Source organism: Periplaneta americana, chromosome 15, assembly GCF_040183065.1.
Source record: "Periplaneta americana isolate PAMFEO1 chromosome 15, P.americana_PAMFEO1_priV1, whole genome shotgun sequence".
Taxonomy (NCBI): Eukaryota; Metazoa; Arthropoda; class Insecta; order Blattodea; family Blattidae; genus Periplaneta; species Periplaneta americana.
The window spans coordinates 94,270,828-94,291,277 of record NC_091131.1 but is presented as its reverse complement, the minus strand read 5'-3'; the positions used below and the strand labels follow the sequence as shown (position 1 = coordinate 94,291,277).

General features: G+C 34.5%; 1 protein-coding gene across 6 annotated transcripts in view; it reads right to left on the bottom strand.

Moving 5' to 3' along the window:
• Nucleotides 1–20,450, bottom strand: part of Nep3 (Neprilysin 3) — a 527,184-nt gene that overhangs the window by 63,350 nt on the left and 443,384 nt on the right. For 5 of the 6 annotated variants that reach the window (XM_069847852.1, XM_069847851.1, XM_069847854.1 and 2 more), the window contains one exon: nucleotides 19,042–19,152. The exons of the other annotated variant lie outside the window; for it this stretch is intronic. In XM_069847852.1, the coding sequence (XP_069703953.1) occupies nucleotides 19,042–19,152 (111 nt within the window). The remainder of the gene's footprint in view (nucleotides 1–19,041; nucleotides 19,153–20,450) is intronic. 6 annotated transcript variants of the gene reach the window in all.

Below are 20,450 nucleotides of genomic sequence, written 5' to 3'. Positions count from 1 at the left end.
GATTTGTCAGAAAACAGGAAAACTCATTATGGATATGGACAGTTTGCATTTGATAATAGTTTTCTGAGATCTATGGAAGAGGAATTAGACAAGATTTGCACAAATCGACTATATCAGTAGATAGAGAGCTGCAAGAAGTACAACATCCTATATGTAACTTTTTTTTTTTTTTTGCATAAGGCGAGTTTTGCACTTGATAGCCTCAATTATCACAGGCTACAGACATTTAAGGACATTGAAAACAAATATACAAAATTCTAATAAAAGGTCTAATGTAAATATTGTAAACAGATTTGCAAAATTTCAGTAAAAAGGCGAAATGTAAATACACAACTTCATTATATCATAGACTACGACTATTCATTGAGAACATTGTAAACATACGGTGGGCTTATACAACATTCTACTAAAGGTCTAATGTAAATATTGTAAACAGATTTGCAAAATTTCAGTAAAAAGGTGAAATATAAATAATGTAAACAAATTTGCAAACTTCCAATAAAAAAAGCAAAACGTGAATATTGTAAAAACACTTGCAATGAAAGGCCAAATGAAAACCGAATACAAAGTAATTTAATACACTCCGAAAAACTATTCGGATAAATTAGCATTCCGGAAATGTCCCATTCGGAAATTTAGCTTTCAGAATTATATTCAGTCGGAATCTGCATTTCGGAATAATGTCGTTCGGAAAATGCATTCAGAAAAATAATCGGAAATCATAAATAACAATCTTTTTACTTGGTTATTTAACGACGCTGAACCAATCACGAGGTTATTTAGCATCGATGAAATTGATGATAGCGAGATGAGGCCGAGGATTACCTGACATTTGCCTTACAGTTGGGGAAAATCTCGGAAAAAACCAAACCAGGTAATCAGTCAAAGCGGGAATCGAGCCCGAGCGCAACTCCAACTCGGCAGGCAAGCGCCTTAGCGACTGAGTTACGCCGGTGGTTCTAAATGACATTAATTAATAACGAAATCCAATTTTAAAATAATTATTTTGCTGTGCTTTTTTTCAGAGGTTGATCATACTGTTATTTATCTTTAAATATAGGCCTATCATGACGACTGTTCTCTCTGTCTACACACCACACCTTCATGTGAGATGCAGATTGACGAACTCTGGCAGAAAGGATATTGTAGCGTAATCTATGAAAAAAAGAATTTCAAAAATGAACTAGAAAATGCAGTTCGTTCCTACTTCCCGTGTACTACCAGCTCGCCAACTCTCTTCAACGATTTGCTCCTTGAACTAATCTTTTGAACGACTCTCTTTCGGAAAAGGAAAAAGAAAACTAGTTCGTATAAAAGAGCTAATTTAGCACATCACTGATGCGAATGATGAGATTGATACCATCCATTCTCTCTTATCCGCCAATGATTAGGTGATTATAATCCAAGACGAAGAGCATGCAATATGCGTGATTAGACAACTGATATAAGAATATAAGGCGGGTTTGAAAGTTACTTTGAAAAAAAAAACAACCTACTTAATTGTAGGAGGTCGAGGACACAACATTATTCTGGGCCAAGGTCGTATTAAATCCGTAAAATACTTTAAATATTTGCCTACATTAATACTAAAGGACCTTGAAGTCTCACACAGAATAAAACAGGCCAGAGCCGCAGTAAGAACCTTCAATGGGGGTTCTGTGGAGCAGATATACAGAGTGGAAAGTAACCTCTGCACCAAAATGAAACTGATAATAGATCACGAGGAGAGGTTTGAAAAATCTAAGTAAGTTTTTTTCTAACATTCACCGATTTAGAGGAAATCGTTATGTTTCTATGAAGCATATTTGGCAACATCACGGCTACTGCAATAGTCTAACTCTAGCAAGAGCGGCTAGCCATTCCTTACCTTCCCTCCCCCCTCTGACTGATGTATTCTGTCTCACGCACTCGACAGTGCGCTACGTTGCAAGATTTATTTTAACGATTTTCGCAATTCTTCAATTTAAATTAGTGGCTGTACGGTTCAATATCCAAAAAAGTAAATAAATAAATAAATAAGTAAATAAAAATAAATAAATAAAAAAAAAATAAAAAATAAAACTATTCAGATTATTTTTGCCTATCTGCTTGTATAGCAATCAGTCATTTCTCTCGAGCCGTTACCGCAATAGAGTGCTGCAAACATTGGGCAAAGACTATTTTTACCTATCTGCTTGTATAGCAATTAGCCATTTCTCTCGAGCCGTTACCGCAATAGAGTGCTGCAAACATTGGGCAAAGACTATTTTTACCTACCTGCTTGTATAGCAATCAGCCATTTCTCTCGAGCCGTTACCACAATAGAGTGCTGCAAACATTGGGCAAAGACTATTTTTACCTATCTGCTTGTATAGCAATCAGCCATTTCTCTCGAGCCGTTACCGCAATAGAGTGCTGCAAACATTGGGCAAAGACTATTTTTACCTACCTGCTTGTATAGCAATCAGCCATTTCTCTCGGGCGTTATCACAATAGAGTGCTGCAAACATTGGGCAGACTATTTTTACCTACCTGCTTGTATAGCAATCAGCCATTTCTCTCGGGCCGTTACCGCAATAGAGCGCTGCAAACATTGGACAAAGACTATTTTTTTCCTGCTTAACGGTGCTTCATCGAAGGAAAAGCGTAATAAAAGTTTTGTTATATTTAACATGTAGAATCACCTCTTAAATTTTAGTGCATCGGTTCCCTTCCACCTATATTTCCAAGCGCACATAAACTACATTAGAACTGCGCACATAAACTACATTAGAACTATCATTTTAACATGTGGAGGAGAAGGATGGACTGTATCCACACGACAATGTGAACTTGATAGAAATGGACACACTTCACAGAAGTATGAGAATTTCGAGGTTACAACAAAAATGGAAAGCGGTTTTCAGAAAGATAAAAACTAATGAAGACCTTCTGGAAAGATTAAAAGCTAGATCATTCTAGTGGTATGGGCAATTACAACGGATGCCCAGAAGAAAGAATAAGAATACATTTTTTACTGGACCTCACAAGGAAGAAAGAAACGTGGGAGCAATCATATAACATGAAGAGGACAAATGAAAGCAATTTCGGACGAGGCAACTTGATGAAGATATCTGAAGACAGAGAGATAGAGAAAAAGAGAGAGATTGAGACAGGAAGAGAAAGACTGAGACAGAGAGTGGAACAAATGGAGAAAGGAAATATAATACAACTGCTGAAAAATAGAAAGCTTGGAAAATAATTATATACAGTATCGGTATCAATTATTTTCGTATTTACACTTCACTTTCAATTTCCATAAACACAATTTAGTCCTAACAAAAGTGGCTCTGATTCTTCTTAATTAGTTTCTCAGCTATTGTTAGGCTGCGGTTACATTGGAGGCACGCTTGAGCAAGTAAAATGGAAGCGCCTGCGTGCCCAAGAGTGCCTAGAAGCTTGCTCTGGAAGTGTGGTCACATTGAATGCAAGTAACGCTTCCAATTCCAGTCTAATTGTTGAAATGGATTCCTCGGATGAAGAGCATTTAGTGTTAGAAAATGGAGTGTTGAAGTTTTTAATGATAGATGAGGAGGCATTAAGTGATGAATGGGTGAACGAATATTTTAAGGACAGGGAGAAGATGGAGAATATAAACGAATTTTTCCCGATCTTCTTAAACGGCCAGAGTTATTCTTTAATTATTTTAGGATATACTTACAAGATGCATCCCAGATTGCCCTTCTTTCTTGAATACATGCTATTAGTATTTCAAAATCCATCGTGGAACAAATCATTCACAAAAACAGCTACAAATATCACATCACACAGGCGAGAGTGCTAGGAAAAAAAACAAATTTATTTGATCGGCGGAGACGGGTGAACAAGCGTGCGCTTGTAACTTGCTTCCAGTGTGAACACCTTCGCCGCGCCACCAATAGTTTCAAACAGACATTTTGTTTCTTTAGGCACGCTTAGGCACGCAGGCGCTTCCATTTTACTTGGCCAAGCGTGCCTCCAATGTGAACGCAGCCTTAAAGTTAGTATCTTTTTAAGGTGCGTGGGTGGTTGGAAATGATGTTCAGCTTCCAACCTTATCTTATGTTGGGATTAAGTTTCTGCATATGGTTTAAATTATCAAGTAGTTTTATCAGTCTATTTTTGTCCTCCATTTGCTCTACGTGCCTATTTCATTCACGTGTTGCTAGTTTATTTTATACGGGCTTATCACACAAAGACGCAGCACTTTTCTTCTAAAGTACAGTTACCCTGAAAAAGAATGAGACGATTCTTGGTCGTCGGAAGTTAAAGTTCTACAGCGCGGTTCACTCGATATCGACGTAACGATATATAACATGACAAATAGTACAAGAATTGTTACAAGGACCACAACAAGGACAAGGACCAGAATAAGGATCACGAAGAAGACTGCCATTTAAGGTCAGGATTTCACAACATAGCTCGAGTCACAAAATATCATTGCTTCACTGTACCGAATGGCAAATGCCTGCTAAGGGATCTACATTCTGGACTGATGCTGTCACTGTCTTGTCTCGTTAGCTCATATAGTAGCGTGTCGGTTCCACTGTATGACCGAAACATCTCGTGTTCGGTCCTGGGTAAAACTTTTTTTTATTGAGGTGTAATTAATTTGTTCAGAGTTCCTCGACTGTCTAATTTGTCGAAAAATATGGAATAATTTATGCCCAATTTCTGGGTCTTACAAGTGGGCTGAACCTCGTCAAAAAATAAATAAATCTTACTTGGAAGTTAAAAGTATTCTTCCTCAAACAAAAATCATACGAAACAAAAGGAGACATGTTAACTTAAAATCTTGTCCACATGCCATCAGCTTCTACTACAGCTCTAAGTCGATCCGGCATGGATGTCACGAGATTGTGGAATAAGTTCTGATCCCCGGCGAGATCTTCCCAGGTGTCAACAACTTGATCCCACAATTCGTCTCGATTTCGAGGGAGTCGGTGGGCATAGGTGGCTATCCCTCTCTTTTTCAATTCCGCCCATAAATTTTCGATGACATTCAAATCAGGTGACTTCGGAGGCCAATTAATGATTTCGATCTCGGGTCTCCTTTGAAACCATCTTTGAATGCTTGCAGCATAGTGCACGGGATGGTTATCTTGCTGGAACAGCAATGTTCCTTCGGGAAAACGTTTTCGGGCGGAGGGAAGGAATATATTTTCCAGAATGTGCTCGTAAGTTCCCACATTAAACCGGCCATCGATGCGTTCTATAACGCCAGGTCCATCGTAAGACATCCACCCCTAACACGATATGCTAAAGCGCCCCGATCTTTCACGTCGGTGCACATAGCGCTGATCATGTCGAAGACCATCCTCACGATAGACACGGACAGGACCTTCGTAATCACTCGAGATGGTTGTTTCGTCGGAGAAAATTACATTTCTCCAATCGAAATCCACTCGATTGGAAGCGAAGGCAAGATGGTCGACAGCTTGTGCTTCCCTCAATATTTCCATTTGCGCAGCCCTCCGGCTCCTAATACCGCGGTTCCTCAACCTGCTAATCACAGTCTGTGAAGATCCGGGAAAGTTAGATGCTGCTCTTATTTCGTTAGCAGTCAGAAAGGGGTCCTGTCGAACTGTCTCGAATAAGAGAGCATCCTCTTCCAATGAAGATATCCGCGAACGCCCAGGAATAGGGCGATTTTCGACCTCCCCTAAATTTTGGTAACGATGAACCCACCTCGCGGCTGTACTTCCAGGAACACCGACAAAACGGCCAGCATATCTAGCCCCATATCCAGCCTCAACTAGAGCTATAACTCGCTGTCTCATGTCACGTCGGTTCGCCATTACGATGAGAAATGAGGGATGACGATAATACTTTAGTGTAGACAATGACTATTTAACGTGATATAGATTTATTGAAATAACAGGCATCTTGCATAGTAAGAGTTAATAAATCAACCGTAAATTAAATATCTAAATAACAGGATATAACAGAAAGTCCAATTGTTACGAAACTAATCAAATTAAATCTAATTACATTAAGTAAACAAACCCCAAGTTATAACACTACATTGTTACAGCTGTTAATAAAATATTGTAATAATTACTCAACAAATGACATAGCCTAAGGACTCTAAACCTTTGTAAAAGTTTGTCTATTATTACATATATTTTTTAATTTCATTTTAATTGTTAGTTTTTAATATATATGCATTTACATTGTATATGTGTGTATAAATGCATTCATTAGATTAACGTTTATAATATTATAACTTGTAATTTTGTATTGTTTGCGATCATTAACACAATCTCAGGGCTTTGTAAAACTCTATTTCAACGTTACTTAGCTATTTCAACGTTATTTAGACCAAAAAAAAAATCGTTGTGTAGACTAAGGATCGAACTCGCACTGTTCTACACAACACGCAGAAGTCTTACTGTCTGAGCTATTGAAACGACTTGAAAGCGTTCCTTTCTGTGCGGTGTGTCGATCTAGTCATGAAGGTCCATTGTCGATTTAACTACACGATTTATGTATATATTTAGCTTTTATTTACGTAATATTATCATATTTTTTGCAGTTTTTGAAGTGAATTTCGGAACGATGCTAGTAACAAACCAAATAGCCTGAATTTAAGTAACTCAATATTCGTTATCTTGCGTATCAGTGCTCTGGTCTCCGATCATGCGCAGTGTCTTACATCTGAGACTTAGGAATATTCAATCGTCTCATCTTTTTCCAGGGAAACTGTACGTAACTGTGGTATTAATTTCCAAATGAATCTAATTCAATGTAAAAACATATTATTTATTCCAATTTCAAACAACTCATTGGCGTCATATGATGTGCCAATCGTTTCGACTATCAATTAATTAGTAATCATTTATACCCAACAAACTTTTATTGTAAATGATTTCCTATGTTTTCGTATCATTTATCTTAATTTTTCTTTTTTCTTTCAAATTGTCACACAATTGGTTTTAATGATTATTCTTTATGAATTGATTAGTAGGCCGATCTATACGAACCCTTATTTAGGCCGGCTTTTTTTTTTTGTAAAAAAATTATATATATTGCCATCTCAAGATTAGGCCTCATGAAATAAGGAAGCATTTATAAAGTAATTAACGAAGAGAAGGCTCCGCCTGTTAAATTTAAATGCGGGGAGGATAAAGACAGAAATGAAAGAAAATATCAACATTTTATTTAATGACGAATGCATTTCACGAAATTATAGGAATTCGAATAGCAAGATCGTTACACAGTGTTGCCACGTAGCTCAAAATTAAATGTAAATTTTCGGGAAGCCTCTGGTCCGAATGTTGACAAGAGCACTTTCGATTCTATTTTGGACAAGAAATATTGTGTTGTACACTTGCCCGAATTATAGATCTCTTTGCATAACAGAGTATTTTATACAATAGCATAGCACCATTATAATATATTATGTAACAATTCTATTGAGGACGTTCCATCGAACAACAAATTAATATCTAACGATGTCGAGGAGTGCGACTGCAAGACAAGGTTGATTTAGAATTCGATTTGACTGTAGAAAAGCTCCAGTACGGCCAATAGTCACAAGACTAAAGAGCCTAAAGATCGGAATCAGTTACAGATAATGATAACTAGAGCTAGGAATTTGGTACCGGAACTATTACGTTGTGTGGACTATATCTATCTCTATCGAATGAAGGGTAGCAACGCAGCTCTAAACGCCAAGAAACCCAATACATTAAACATACAGTCGGGTGGTAGAAATACTTGCCTCTGTGCCAATGATCCATAGTCATAAAACAATAAAACACTATAAGCAAGTAATATAAATGACACTAATTGTCAATTAGAATATTCGTAATTTTTAATCCAAAATAATTTTCCCATACGTATAAAAGTAACAAATAAAATTTATAGCGATATATCTCTACAGTATTTAATATAATGTACATTTTCAGTTTATCAACAGTAATCTCATTAGGGGTTTTCATTTATCTAGAGAAAATCAGGTTTTGATTTATCTAGAGAAAATCAAAACTCGAGTGGAATTTAATTGACTATTACACGATTAGAAGAAAGTAGGGTAAAGGTTGGTAATAATGTGATATGAGTAATATTGTGATAGTTCTTTTTAAGAATTTATAACAATTTTACTGAGCAAGAGGAAGATCGGTTTTTTGCGTTAACGTATTAAGGGAATGTTCGTGGACAAGTTTCTGCACAAAACCAGTCCTCCTCTCGCTCAGTAAAATTATAATAAATTCTCAAAAAGAACAATCACAATATTACTCGTATCACAATATTACCGACCTTTACCCTATATAAAGATTAGAAGAAATAAAGTACTCTAATACAATAAAATATTAATTGAGTTACTAAAATTCTATTTCACTAATGTTAGCTTCACCAAAACGTTTGAACGGAGCCACCATTTTCAGTTGACTATCTATGGGGTAAACAAATGACGATCGCAAAGCATGTTTTATAATACCGTAAAGAATTTGCAGTTTGAAATATTGGTAAACAAAGGAAAAAATGCTAGGGAAATGGTAAAAACAAACAAATACTAGGGAAGTGATAAAATTATAGCGATAAACAGCCACGATTAGTTGAAACACGTACTTTCGTACCGGTTTTATTGTTAAAAGTAGTATGACGTAGTAAAAGTGTAACAGTGAAAATAAATGTCGAGAAATTCGTATGCAAAAAAATATTTGTTCTACGTCACAAGACGTGACTGGAGCAAGTCTGAAATATGATACAGTATTTCTTACTAAATCATCAAGTGAACAACAGCTTTGTGAATTTAATAATAAATGTCGTATGTAGCACATTATATTAAACCCATAATTCTTTTCCAGGACACACTTCATATTAGCTTTAATGACTATTGGCCTTACGCGGATTAGTATACAATTACATAAATATAAGACTACTTCAACAATATTATACTTCCACATATCTCACGGTTTCAATCATTTTCGCATGTCTGGACTGCAGCAGAATGATTGTTATAGGTAATTTGATATTGTTTAAAGGGATATTACAACATATCAACATTATACATACTGTATATCAAAAAAGAATTATGTAACTTATACTTGACTAGGTTTTGAAGAAGACGGTTTCTTTTCACTGCTTAATTCCTAAGTAAAGAGAGGTGCTCTATGTGCTTTTTCATAGTACAGTGTCTCTGAATTAGCCTAATATTCATTTTCTAGATTAAATTTCCATATTACATAATTTCCAGTAAAATGTTTCTACATTTGTTACTGTGATTATTAGAAAATTCTTTAAGTATTGCATTCAACTTCTTGTGGTTGGAGGATTTAACTTCCGTTGCGTTAAAAACCGCTCATTAAACTGCACAACTCCACTGGAAACGTTAGTACGTAATGAAACTGCTACATACTCTACATATTATTGTAATGTAGCGACTGACTAAATTCATCCACCCATAGTTGCGGATATAGGCCTTCTGTGAGTTGTTTACATGAACAGAGTGCAATAGACTATATGCCTGGCTGCACTGAACCTGAAAACAATGTTTTGGTACGAACTTCCTAAGACTGATAATAACAGTATTATCTGTAAAAAAAAGTCAATTCGCTTTTCGCTTGTATACCTCACTCTGTTTTGTTTTACTGTTTACTAAATGCGCCATCATTACATGGCAGCACTTTGCCAGCACAAAAGCTCGGCGTTTCCAGGAAATGTTCGGTATCATAATTAATTAATGAAAGTAGTATAATACTATAAACAAAGCCATAACCGTGCTCTGTTTTTAATAACATTGTATAAGCCTTTAGGCTATATACAGATTTATTCAACAAAACTGTTGAATTTTTTTTCTAAATTGTACATAAATAACATTTTTCACACTATGAAAATATCGTTTACAATTGGGCATATAGGCCTATGGGTAAATATTATAGTTGAGATCAGAAATTCTGAACGAATGCTTTGTGCCTTTTCAAGTTGAAAGTATATTTTATTTGAATATGGTGATTTTAGTTAGGCTGACGAGTGTAAAACGAAAATGGAAAAAAAAGTGTCACGAATATACCATATACTTTCGCATACGTTTTACGTATTATGCAACAATCCAGTTCCTTCATCATATTGCGAATTACAATACCGTTTGTAATTTATTTTCTTGGACTATCAATGAAAACAATATATAAATGAAATCGCTTAATAAGCACCCAAATAAAATTAACTTTCGTTTTCTGGATTGCAGAAAATGGCATTCACTTAGTTCTAAACGTAAAACATGTGATTTCTTATAGGCTACATACATCGTAGGTTAAAGATACCGAATATCAGTTCCCTTTTCATAAAATGCTATAAATCCTACAGTGTCTAAAATAAAATTTTATTTATTTTATCATTCAATGTTTATTTGAGAAAAACATGCCACAGTAGGCATATAACCGTAGTAATGGAATAAGTATTTAAACTATAGATATGAAAAATGTTAGCAAATGTTATGTTTTGAAAATGGGTTCATAATGTGACACCCTCCATTTTTTTCAAACAATTTTTCTTTTTATCTAAATGTCAGGAATAAGAAATGTGCACCGCCGCTTTCTTGCGCTCTATCTCTACCGTCTCTTGTACTCCGCAGCCATAGTCTTGGGCTTGTTTGATTCGTCTTAGAATGTCCTTCCCTCTTGTTGTGCGCATCTTCAATTTTGAATTATCTCAACATTTTAATTTCGAGGCATTTTGAAAGTTCACAAATCTTCACGACTACTTATTGAAAGATGAGGTTCCAATTTACATCGAATATATTTTTTTTTTCGCGTTTATTTAGCCCATTTCGTCACGCTCCATCGATCGATACCTCAGACAGTTCAGTTCAAATCTCACCGAGTTATACGCATAAAATTTCTGCCGGAACGCAGTTTTCGAGGCACGTTTTTGTCCCAGCCGTTTCGCCGGCCTTAAGGGTCCGATCGCTTCCGTGTGGATGTTTACGGTTACGGCAACCCTGTCCAAACGGTGTTCATTGAAGGCGAGCACTCAGCTGAAGGAGGAGAGTCGAAGAAATAACTCGCGAGCGCATAGTAGAGGTGGTATCGTTGCGGTGGAGAAGGAGTGGGGTTCTCTAGTTAATTGTTCAGAATTCTTCAATATTCTCTTGTCTCTTGAGTTGTGATTATCTGTAGTACATTATTACTTTATTACACATGTGAACACGCGTGCTCGCAGTCTACATTTTCTGTAAAACTCTTCAGATTAAGATGCCAGACGCCAAATTAAGTTAAAAAAATGTCGCTGAGATCAACAGCGCATACAGGTTCCGCGACTAAAGGGGATTACTGTATTTTTAGTTTTCATGTCTGAAGTTTCTTTCTAAGTTATATTATGACTTCAATATTTAAAAGTACGTATTTGTTAAATGTTCTTCTTTAATTCAATTTTAATCTTTAATGGTTATTACGGCATGGCAAAACATATTTTATGCTCGACCATGCCGAAATGTAGTAATTATACACCTGGTAGCAGTCCTTTAATGCATGTCATTAAAGTACACCTATTCATTAAAGTTCAGGTTTTCGATTATTCTCGTATATGCAATCGAAAGACAACTATGGAAAGGTCACGGAGGCTGGAAATCCAATATTGTCGCAGAAGGTTATGTTCTGTTACTATAATAATTAGCGTTAATTGTAAATAATATTCAAATAAATTCAATTTGTCATCTCGTTTTTCAATGTCTAATTCAATTTCAAGGTTATATCAAGACTAATGTTTATCTTACTATTATCAAGGTCGTCGATATTCATTTCCCGGAAAAAATCAATACTTTCGCGTCTGCGCACATCTCACAATTCATGAGGTAGGCTATTGCACTCATTCACATAACAATATCATGAATACTTTCGAATAATTTCAAGTTAGAAATATGGTCGAGCATAAAAAGTCTTATGAAACTTGCCTATAATGGTAATTAAGACGCTCGTATGAAAATTATGAAACTCGCTTGCGCTCGTTTCATAAACATCCTCACGTCTTAATTACTATCATTATAGGCTCATTGCATAATGTACTATTAAAATGACTTTCCTCATGGCCAAAACAGAATAAAATAAGAGAAAATCTTCCATAGCAAAGAATAAAGTAAAATAGATTATAAGAAATAGCTGGGAAAAATATATGAATGAACTGGAACACGGCATTCTAGGGATACGAAGATAGAATATGTAAAGTCATTAAATATTTGAATAAAGAAGATAATCTAAAGACAACCTCCAAATTGAATAAACTCAATAACAGAAAATGAACGGTTACAGTATTATAAAACTCTCTGGGGCCTGTTTCATAAAAGTTACAAAGCTACAAGCAACAAGTTAATAGTGTAATTCAGCGGTTCTCAATCTATGGTACGCATACCACTAGTAGTACATGAACCACTGCTGGTGGTACTTAAACGAAGTGTGAAATAAACATATGATTTATCATGAAATATAAAAACATATGGCTGCTTTCAACAATGAAAAGAAGTGGCAAGCACAATAAGTCTCAGGCTGCAGTGTAAGCCTTCGGGTCCCTCCTCCGTACAAGAAGAAAAAAAAAAGTAAAATGATTTCAATAATGTTTTTGAATATTAATGATTTAATTAATGTGTTTCAATATATCTAATTGTTGGCCAATTTAACCAAACCTCGCTAATGTTAATTCAATAATATCAGTAAAACTAGACAAGTTAACAAGTCAAACACTAGTATTACAAGACTATTATCAGTAAAACTAGTTAAGTTAACAAGTCAAACACCAGTATTACAAGACTATTATCAGTAAAACTAGTTAAGTTAACAAGTCAAACACTAGTGTTACAAGACTATTATCAGTAAAACTAGTTAAGTTAACAAGTCAAACACTAGTATTACAAGACTATTATCAGTAAAACTAGACAAGTTAACAAGTCAAACGCTAGTATTACAAGACTATTGTCAGTAAAACTAGACAAATTATCAACTCAAACACTATTAGCTTTTATGTAACAGGCTCCAAGACTAACAAAGATGATAAACGAATTATTCTGAGCACGTGTGTTAACATACTGTAGATCAAATAGCTCTTGAAGAAATGCAAGTACTTCTATATTGTAAAAACGAAAAAATCGCCCATAAAACTGTTTCAGGATACAATGGGGAACAACTACATCATATCTTCTGATGATACGGTGCGAAAAGTCATGCCGCGACAAAATGCACGAACAAAGCATGGTGACTGACGAAACGACGAAAAAAAAATAGAAGATAGGCAGCCTTATACAAGAGATAAACCGACATATTATTATGTACTGTAGTATGCAACAGATTGCAGATTCTTATGTGGTGAGTTTATATACAAAACCTTACCGTCATAAATGAGAACTTGGCAACAACACTAGAAACAGATGGTAGCGATAAAATATCATCCATATGAATCCCTCCCTACTTGTTCAATTTTAACATGAATACGACAGATGGCAAAGTCAGAAGGGTATCGCACTTTATGTATGAGGTTATGCAAAAGTCACGACCATGATATCGCTGTAATTTTGTTATAAGTAAGATTAAAATAATAGTAATAATAATAATAATAATAATAATAATAATAATAATAATAATAACTATTAAAAATAAACCTATATATCTGTAAATAAATGAAATCAATTACTCTGTACTAAAACAAGAAGACGTATTTTCATTTTCTGGATTGCACACAAAATAAAGTAGGCCTATGTTCTTTATTATAACAAAAATAGAGATGTTCGACTTCTTTTATATAAGTGCTACGGTTTAGGTAGGTAATGACATCGATTTTGCACGAATTCACGTAATGCAATATATATTTTTTTCCTCGTCTAATGGCGGGTACCTTATTGTTCGTTATTCATCCCTATGAAGCCATCATGTACACCACTTTACCGACAGAGTCGTTGCCAAGGGTGCGTCATAGGAGGCTAGTCTGCGCTATACCCGCGATGAGCTGAGATGAGATGAGATGAGATGAGATGAGATGAGATGAGATGATGGAGATTTGTTGAGATGACACAGTAAACCTGAACTTCCGGAGAAAATTCCTGGGTTACCTTGACCTGCCCAACATATCATAAATCGGGGGTAATCCGGGAGTCATACCCGGGTCCACTGGATTATGAGTGCAGCGCTCTAGCCAATCGACCGCTATAGCTATTCATACATTATGAATATTGCTATTATTTTCCTTTTTTTTTACTGAAATTAGCATTTAAGTGACAAATGCCAAAATTTATTAGTGGTTTATAATGAGGTTGTAAGCATAGGCTATTAAAAATTCCTTCCAATAACAAGTAAACTGCCATCAGACAAACTTCTGTAACTAATTGCTTCTGTTGAAATTCAGCTCAGCATAACAAAGACTGCGAGGCAGTTTTCGGAACTTCATAAAATGATTTACAAACATCAACTGATAAATTAGAGTAAACACAGAGAATACTGTAATCTAAAAATGTCCACTGCAAAAACTAAAGTGATGGAACTTAAAGGAAAGTTCCCACTGCGATATAAGATTGTAGTTGATCAAATTAATGAGCAGGTTGATGATGGCTTTAACTATTTGGAATTTCACATCTCTTATAATCAAAATGAAGATATAGATAATACTACACACATTTGTAAGAAGGTCTTCTTCTTCTGCCTTCTCAAAAAGTGGGTTAATTCCAGTTCCGAAACCAAACGTAATTAGAACGTTATATCCATCTTTTTCTTGGTCTTCCACAAGGCTTATAAAATAAAGCTTGCCTTGGTAGTCCACCAGGTACCATTCTATGTACAGTACGTGTCTATAACAATTATGTGGCCAATTCTGTGGTATTGCATATTGCATATTGTGTCTCTAACTCTCTTTTTATGTCCTCGCTCCTTATTCTGTCTCTGAGCGTTAGTCCTAGGAGCGGTTTTAACGAATCTCATTTCTGCTGCTTGAATTCTCTTTTTGTCAGATTCTCTTAATACCTAAAATTCACTACCATATAACAGACCCGGCTGTGATATGATATTATATAGTCTCAGTTTAACTTCCTTCCTCATGACTTTAAGATAGACATCTTTTAATGTTAGAGTTTCCAATGCTGATATAGGAAGGGATCGGGGGGTCAGGGCTCCTGGGGTTATCAGGATTAGAGATGGGAACGATATATCGGTTTTTACGAAATACCGATATTTTCGTTTCGATATAGCGATATATTGATATCGAAATTTTGATTCAATGTATTGTATAATATATCGGTTTTCTAATAAATTTATCGATTTTTTGTGGAATTATTATCATTATCAATAACAATAAAATCCAACCTAGACAACTCCGATAATTCCCGAGAGATGGCGCTACTGAAGGTGGACAGTTACATAATTGTGCAACCTCACTCAATACCTTGTTCTAATTGGCTGGACTGGAATTCGAATTCATACTGTTTAATATGCAGCACCAAATTCAAAATGCAGCGTGTGCGAACGTGAGACAGATGGAAGATTTATCTACTACTGTTTTAATATTGTTATTAATGTTCTCCAAGGCAGGAGCAACTCCCATCCTGAAAGGAAACCGTCTGACCTGAAAACGGGTATCAAACTTTTATTTCTATACTAGCCGTACCCGTGCGCTCCGCTGCACCTGTTAGAAATAAATATAAAGTAATTACATAATTAAAATAGGACGTTTGATCCAGGGAACATTCGTGTTTGATAGGAGGATAAATCGTTTAATATGTTACTTAATTTAAATTGTATTTAAATAATTAAAATGCGATCATTTTGGTCCAGAAAGCACTCATTTGGTGCAATGACAATTCCTTTAACATGTTTCTTAATAGTTATTACATGCAACCATAGTTTAATGAACATTGACATCATTTAGATTTAATGTGTATACTTTATTTTACTTGCTATATGTTTCCATTGAATTATGGTAATAACTTAATTTTAACCCTTGTTGCTTTCTACGTATTCAGTAAATGGCGCTTGGCCCATTATGGTTGTGAACCCTTCAAATAACTTAAATTATATTATATTATATTATATTATATTATATTATATTATATAGTATTATATTATATTATATTATATTATATTATATTATATTATATTATATATTATATTATATTATATTATATTATAGCCTATTATATTATTATATCAGAAGTTACTGTAATAACATTATAGTATTATGTCCATCTACAGAAACTACACTTTCCAAAGGTGAAATAATAATTAATTATACATATCGGTTAATTTACAATACAAACACAGAAACATTCTCTGTAGGCTATCTTTCATAGCTTTCGATTGTTGATGTCCAAGGCCCCTTATAGACTAAGTCATTTCTTTTTTATCTCCATACTTGGCCTTAGATGGCAGTTAGTGTAATTTTAAAACTCATTTATCTCATTAAATATCAGTCCTATCAAAATTTTTCAGGGAATAAAACTTATCGCAAATGATTTTTAAAGAAACGTTTGTTATGTAACATTTTTCACAAAAATCAATAATACGCGAGATATTTCGATTTATTTAATTCAGGTCCCCTTATAACCCCCCATTTTAAATAATGTATTTTGAATGTCATATAGCCTAAAATCTAAGTTACAACGAACTTAATTTATATATTCCAATTTCCATCGAAATCCGTTCAGCCATTATCGCGTGAAAAGGTAACATACAGACAGACATACAAACAAAAATTTCAAAAAAGCTATTTTTGGTTTCAAGGTGGTTAATTATATATGTTAGGACCAATTATTTTTGGAAAATCGAAAATTACCAGAAAAATTTCGGCTACAGATTTATTATTAGTATAGATTCTGAAATGGAAAGAGAAACAAAAATTTAATACCGATGTGACATTTGTTTACGTCTATGATTTCTATGCACAACCTAGTGCTGACATTCCGTTTTCTCATATCTTTCAGTGCATAAAAATTCTATCCCTATAATTATCACCATTGTTATTTGGAATGTTGGAGTGTAACAATAACTTGCAATGGGAATTTACTATAGAAGGATTATATCAAACCAACTGTTAAGTTTGTTAAAACTTGTAACATTCTAAGTACGGTTTACTTGCATTTAAAAACAATTACAAGTTCTGTTTACTTACATTAAAAATTGATTACGTTGTTAGGTAGAAAAGAGCATTATGTCTGTGTCCTGGATTGAATCCTATATAAAATTAGAATAATTGAATCGTGTTCCAATATCAAATATTCAACAGTTTAGAGTTCACTTAACTCTTTCCCACTACATTATTTAAGCTACCTTGCCTCCACCATAATTTTTATTTACATCATATGGTATTGAAAATGTATTGTTTATTGTTACAATTTTACATTTATGCTTTTGACTGTTATGATGTTAATTTCAATGGTAAAAAGGAATATTAAAATTCAAGTAATTTTATTGTAATACAGTAAATGTACGCCTGAAAATGCAATTTACTTACGGAATAGCGATATACCGATAATCGTTCGATATATTGATATGTTTTCTGCGATATATATCGTTTATCGAAATTAAGTTTGCAATATATTGCAATATCAATATATCGGTATTTAATTTATTTCTCCCATCACTAATCAGGATTCTCGTCTGCGGATAGAACCTAGCTCTATCAAAGATTGAGTCATGATGACCCACCTGTTAGCATCGCATTTACGAATGCCACCAAAGTCACTTGTCGGACTTGGACAATTATCGCATATCTGGGGCACACAATGAGCCAAATTATATCTAAGTGTAAAGAAATGTAGTGTGTCCAGCCCTCAAAAACCCATGCGAAACTTGAAAAATACAGCCAAATCCGGTTATAGTGAACCTATGCGGACCAGCATATTTCGTTCACTGTATCCGAGGTTCACTAAATCCGAAGTGTGTCTTCCGTAACTTTAAATGACAGGAATGAATGAAATTGTGAACAAGAAAATAAAATACTATAGAGTAATTAAAATATTTCATTTTTATGGAATGGACTACACTGTATACTGTTACTCACAGTTGATTTACTTAAACTATGCTGTCGACCCACGTCCACTTGCGAAAGACCATGTTCAATGTCACTTATAATATTCGCCTTATCTTCCAAAGAAAACACTTTACGCTTCGACATTTTTATACAGTACATTCAATGTTTGAACATTAGAAACAGACTGGTTAGGTAGAAATGACAAACGCTGTTATGGTGTGACTGCGTATTCAGACTTGGAATTTCCCGGGTCACTTAATGGAAAATAGGAGGGAGTTGATTTTTGTTTGAAAGCCATCGGAATCTTATCTTCATTTATGCTCTGGGCATAATGTCCGTCCCCTTTTAAAAGAAGGCAATTTCATTTTACGTTGTTTCGATGCTATTCGTCATAATGGACATGTTTCTGAGAACAAAAGGCAATCCTTTGACGGTGGAGGATTAGAAATAAAAGTAGAACAGAATGGCAACCCTTCGACGATGGAGTGAGGCAAGGTCGTCACGCGTTGCCTGGACTTACAGTGCAGTTCATTGCTGTAAGAATCACTAATCCTTTCTTTGTCATTTGACTAAAGGAATAAGAAACTTAGAATGTTGTTCCCAACACTTTCTTTCAATTTTATACAAGAAGGTCTGACTTCAAATAAGAATTTGTCAGGATAACAACTTTTCTAACTTCAATTTTTAAGGTTCATTATAACCGAAGCCAGGGTTCACTATAAACGGAAATATTAATGTACTTTTTAATGTATGTGGGTCGGGACCAATGATTTAGGTTCGCTATATCCGAATGTTCACTATAACAGAGTTCACTATGTCCAGAGTTGACTGTAATCTCAGGTTGATAGGGGAATCTCTAATGGATTCATAGTAACAATAAATAAAACAATTCGAATCTGCAAAGACAACGATTATTTCGAGAAATAAGATTTGTGAAAAAACCGTAATGATTCACATACATAAGGATAATTTGAAAAGCTTATATTTGTCTTATTTGGAAATGAACTAAGTGAATAACTAATTTTTTAAACAAGTTTAAAAAGCGACTTGTCATTTTTATAGCCTAGATAATATTTCAAATTTAGGCAAAATTAAGCTTACTGTGTGATATCTGATGTGAGTAGTGGTGGCGGAAACACCTTCTGTCAGCTGGACAGAGCCCACACTACTGCTGTCATCCTCTTCGAACTCCGCCTGCTTGTACCTCGTCATCTGAAGCAATGCAAAACAAAGCCACATTGGTTCCAGGAACATAAAGAACTTAGAATTCATTTTATTAAATTTAGAAAATGTAAGTTTTACGTAACGTATTTCATATTTCTTTTGTCGAGTCTTTCTACATAATATCATTATTTGGGCAGTAAAGACATATTCAATCCGAATAATACTTTCTCTATCAAACATTATTATTATTATTATTATTATTATTATTATTATTATTATTAGGCTATATTCATCATCTAAGTATTAATGTTTCCCATAACATCGGACGTTTTGGAGTTTACACTTCATCCAAGACAGTGGTTTGTACCTTATTGTCAGTATACTTAAAACAACTTCCTTCAAAAGACAGAAAAGACTTTTGTTGAGTCCTTCTATTAAGTGTTATGCAAGTAGTGGAGAATATTCAATCCGAATGATATTTATTCTATACAAAGGTCTATGCAACTTTAATATTTGAACATTATATTATTATTATTATTATTATTATTATTATTATTATTATTACAAAGACAGTGAGTAGGTTTAGCGTGGCTAAGATTGGAGGCATGGAAGGGTAATAAAATTGTTAACGAAGGAGAGCGCCTTTGTCCACTTTGAGGGGAAAAGGATTCCTAAGATAGACATATTTTATTGCAATGTGTCGAATTGGAACATATCCCTCGATGCTAAGTCTGAATAAGAGTTCGCTTGCATGTCTTGACCTCATGGGGAATAGGGAATACGAACAAAAGACTGGATTGTTCCTCTTGAAGGCGAGACAGATTAGAACTTCAGCTGTTGAAGTTTGTGATGCGAAGTCACGAAGGAATAATGGTATCTACTCAATTATACACTTTTATGTCTGTTTTAGGTTAGGCTATATTATATCATGTGTTTTGTTTGTGCCATTTTCATTTTAATCTGTGTGTTCTTTTGGTGAGTGGTTGGATCTAATCATAGGTGTGGGGGTTAAAACCTACAAAGTAGGACTTGTTTTACACTGCACGTACGGTCAGAAGACCTGTGCATTGAATTTAAGAGAAAATTCGGACAATATAGTACATCTGTATGTATAATATTGCTCAATAAATCCATCTTATTATTATTAGTATTATTATTATTATTATATTATTATTATTATTATATTATTATTATTATTATTTATATCAATGTGCTAATGTTTTCCCATGACATGGAGGTTATCCTATTTTCATCTATCTAATAACTTGATTGGTTGATAACAAGATCAGTGTACTTACTTTTGCTTCCTTTGAAAAGGCGGAAAAACCGAAATACTGTGTGATAGA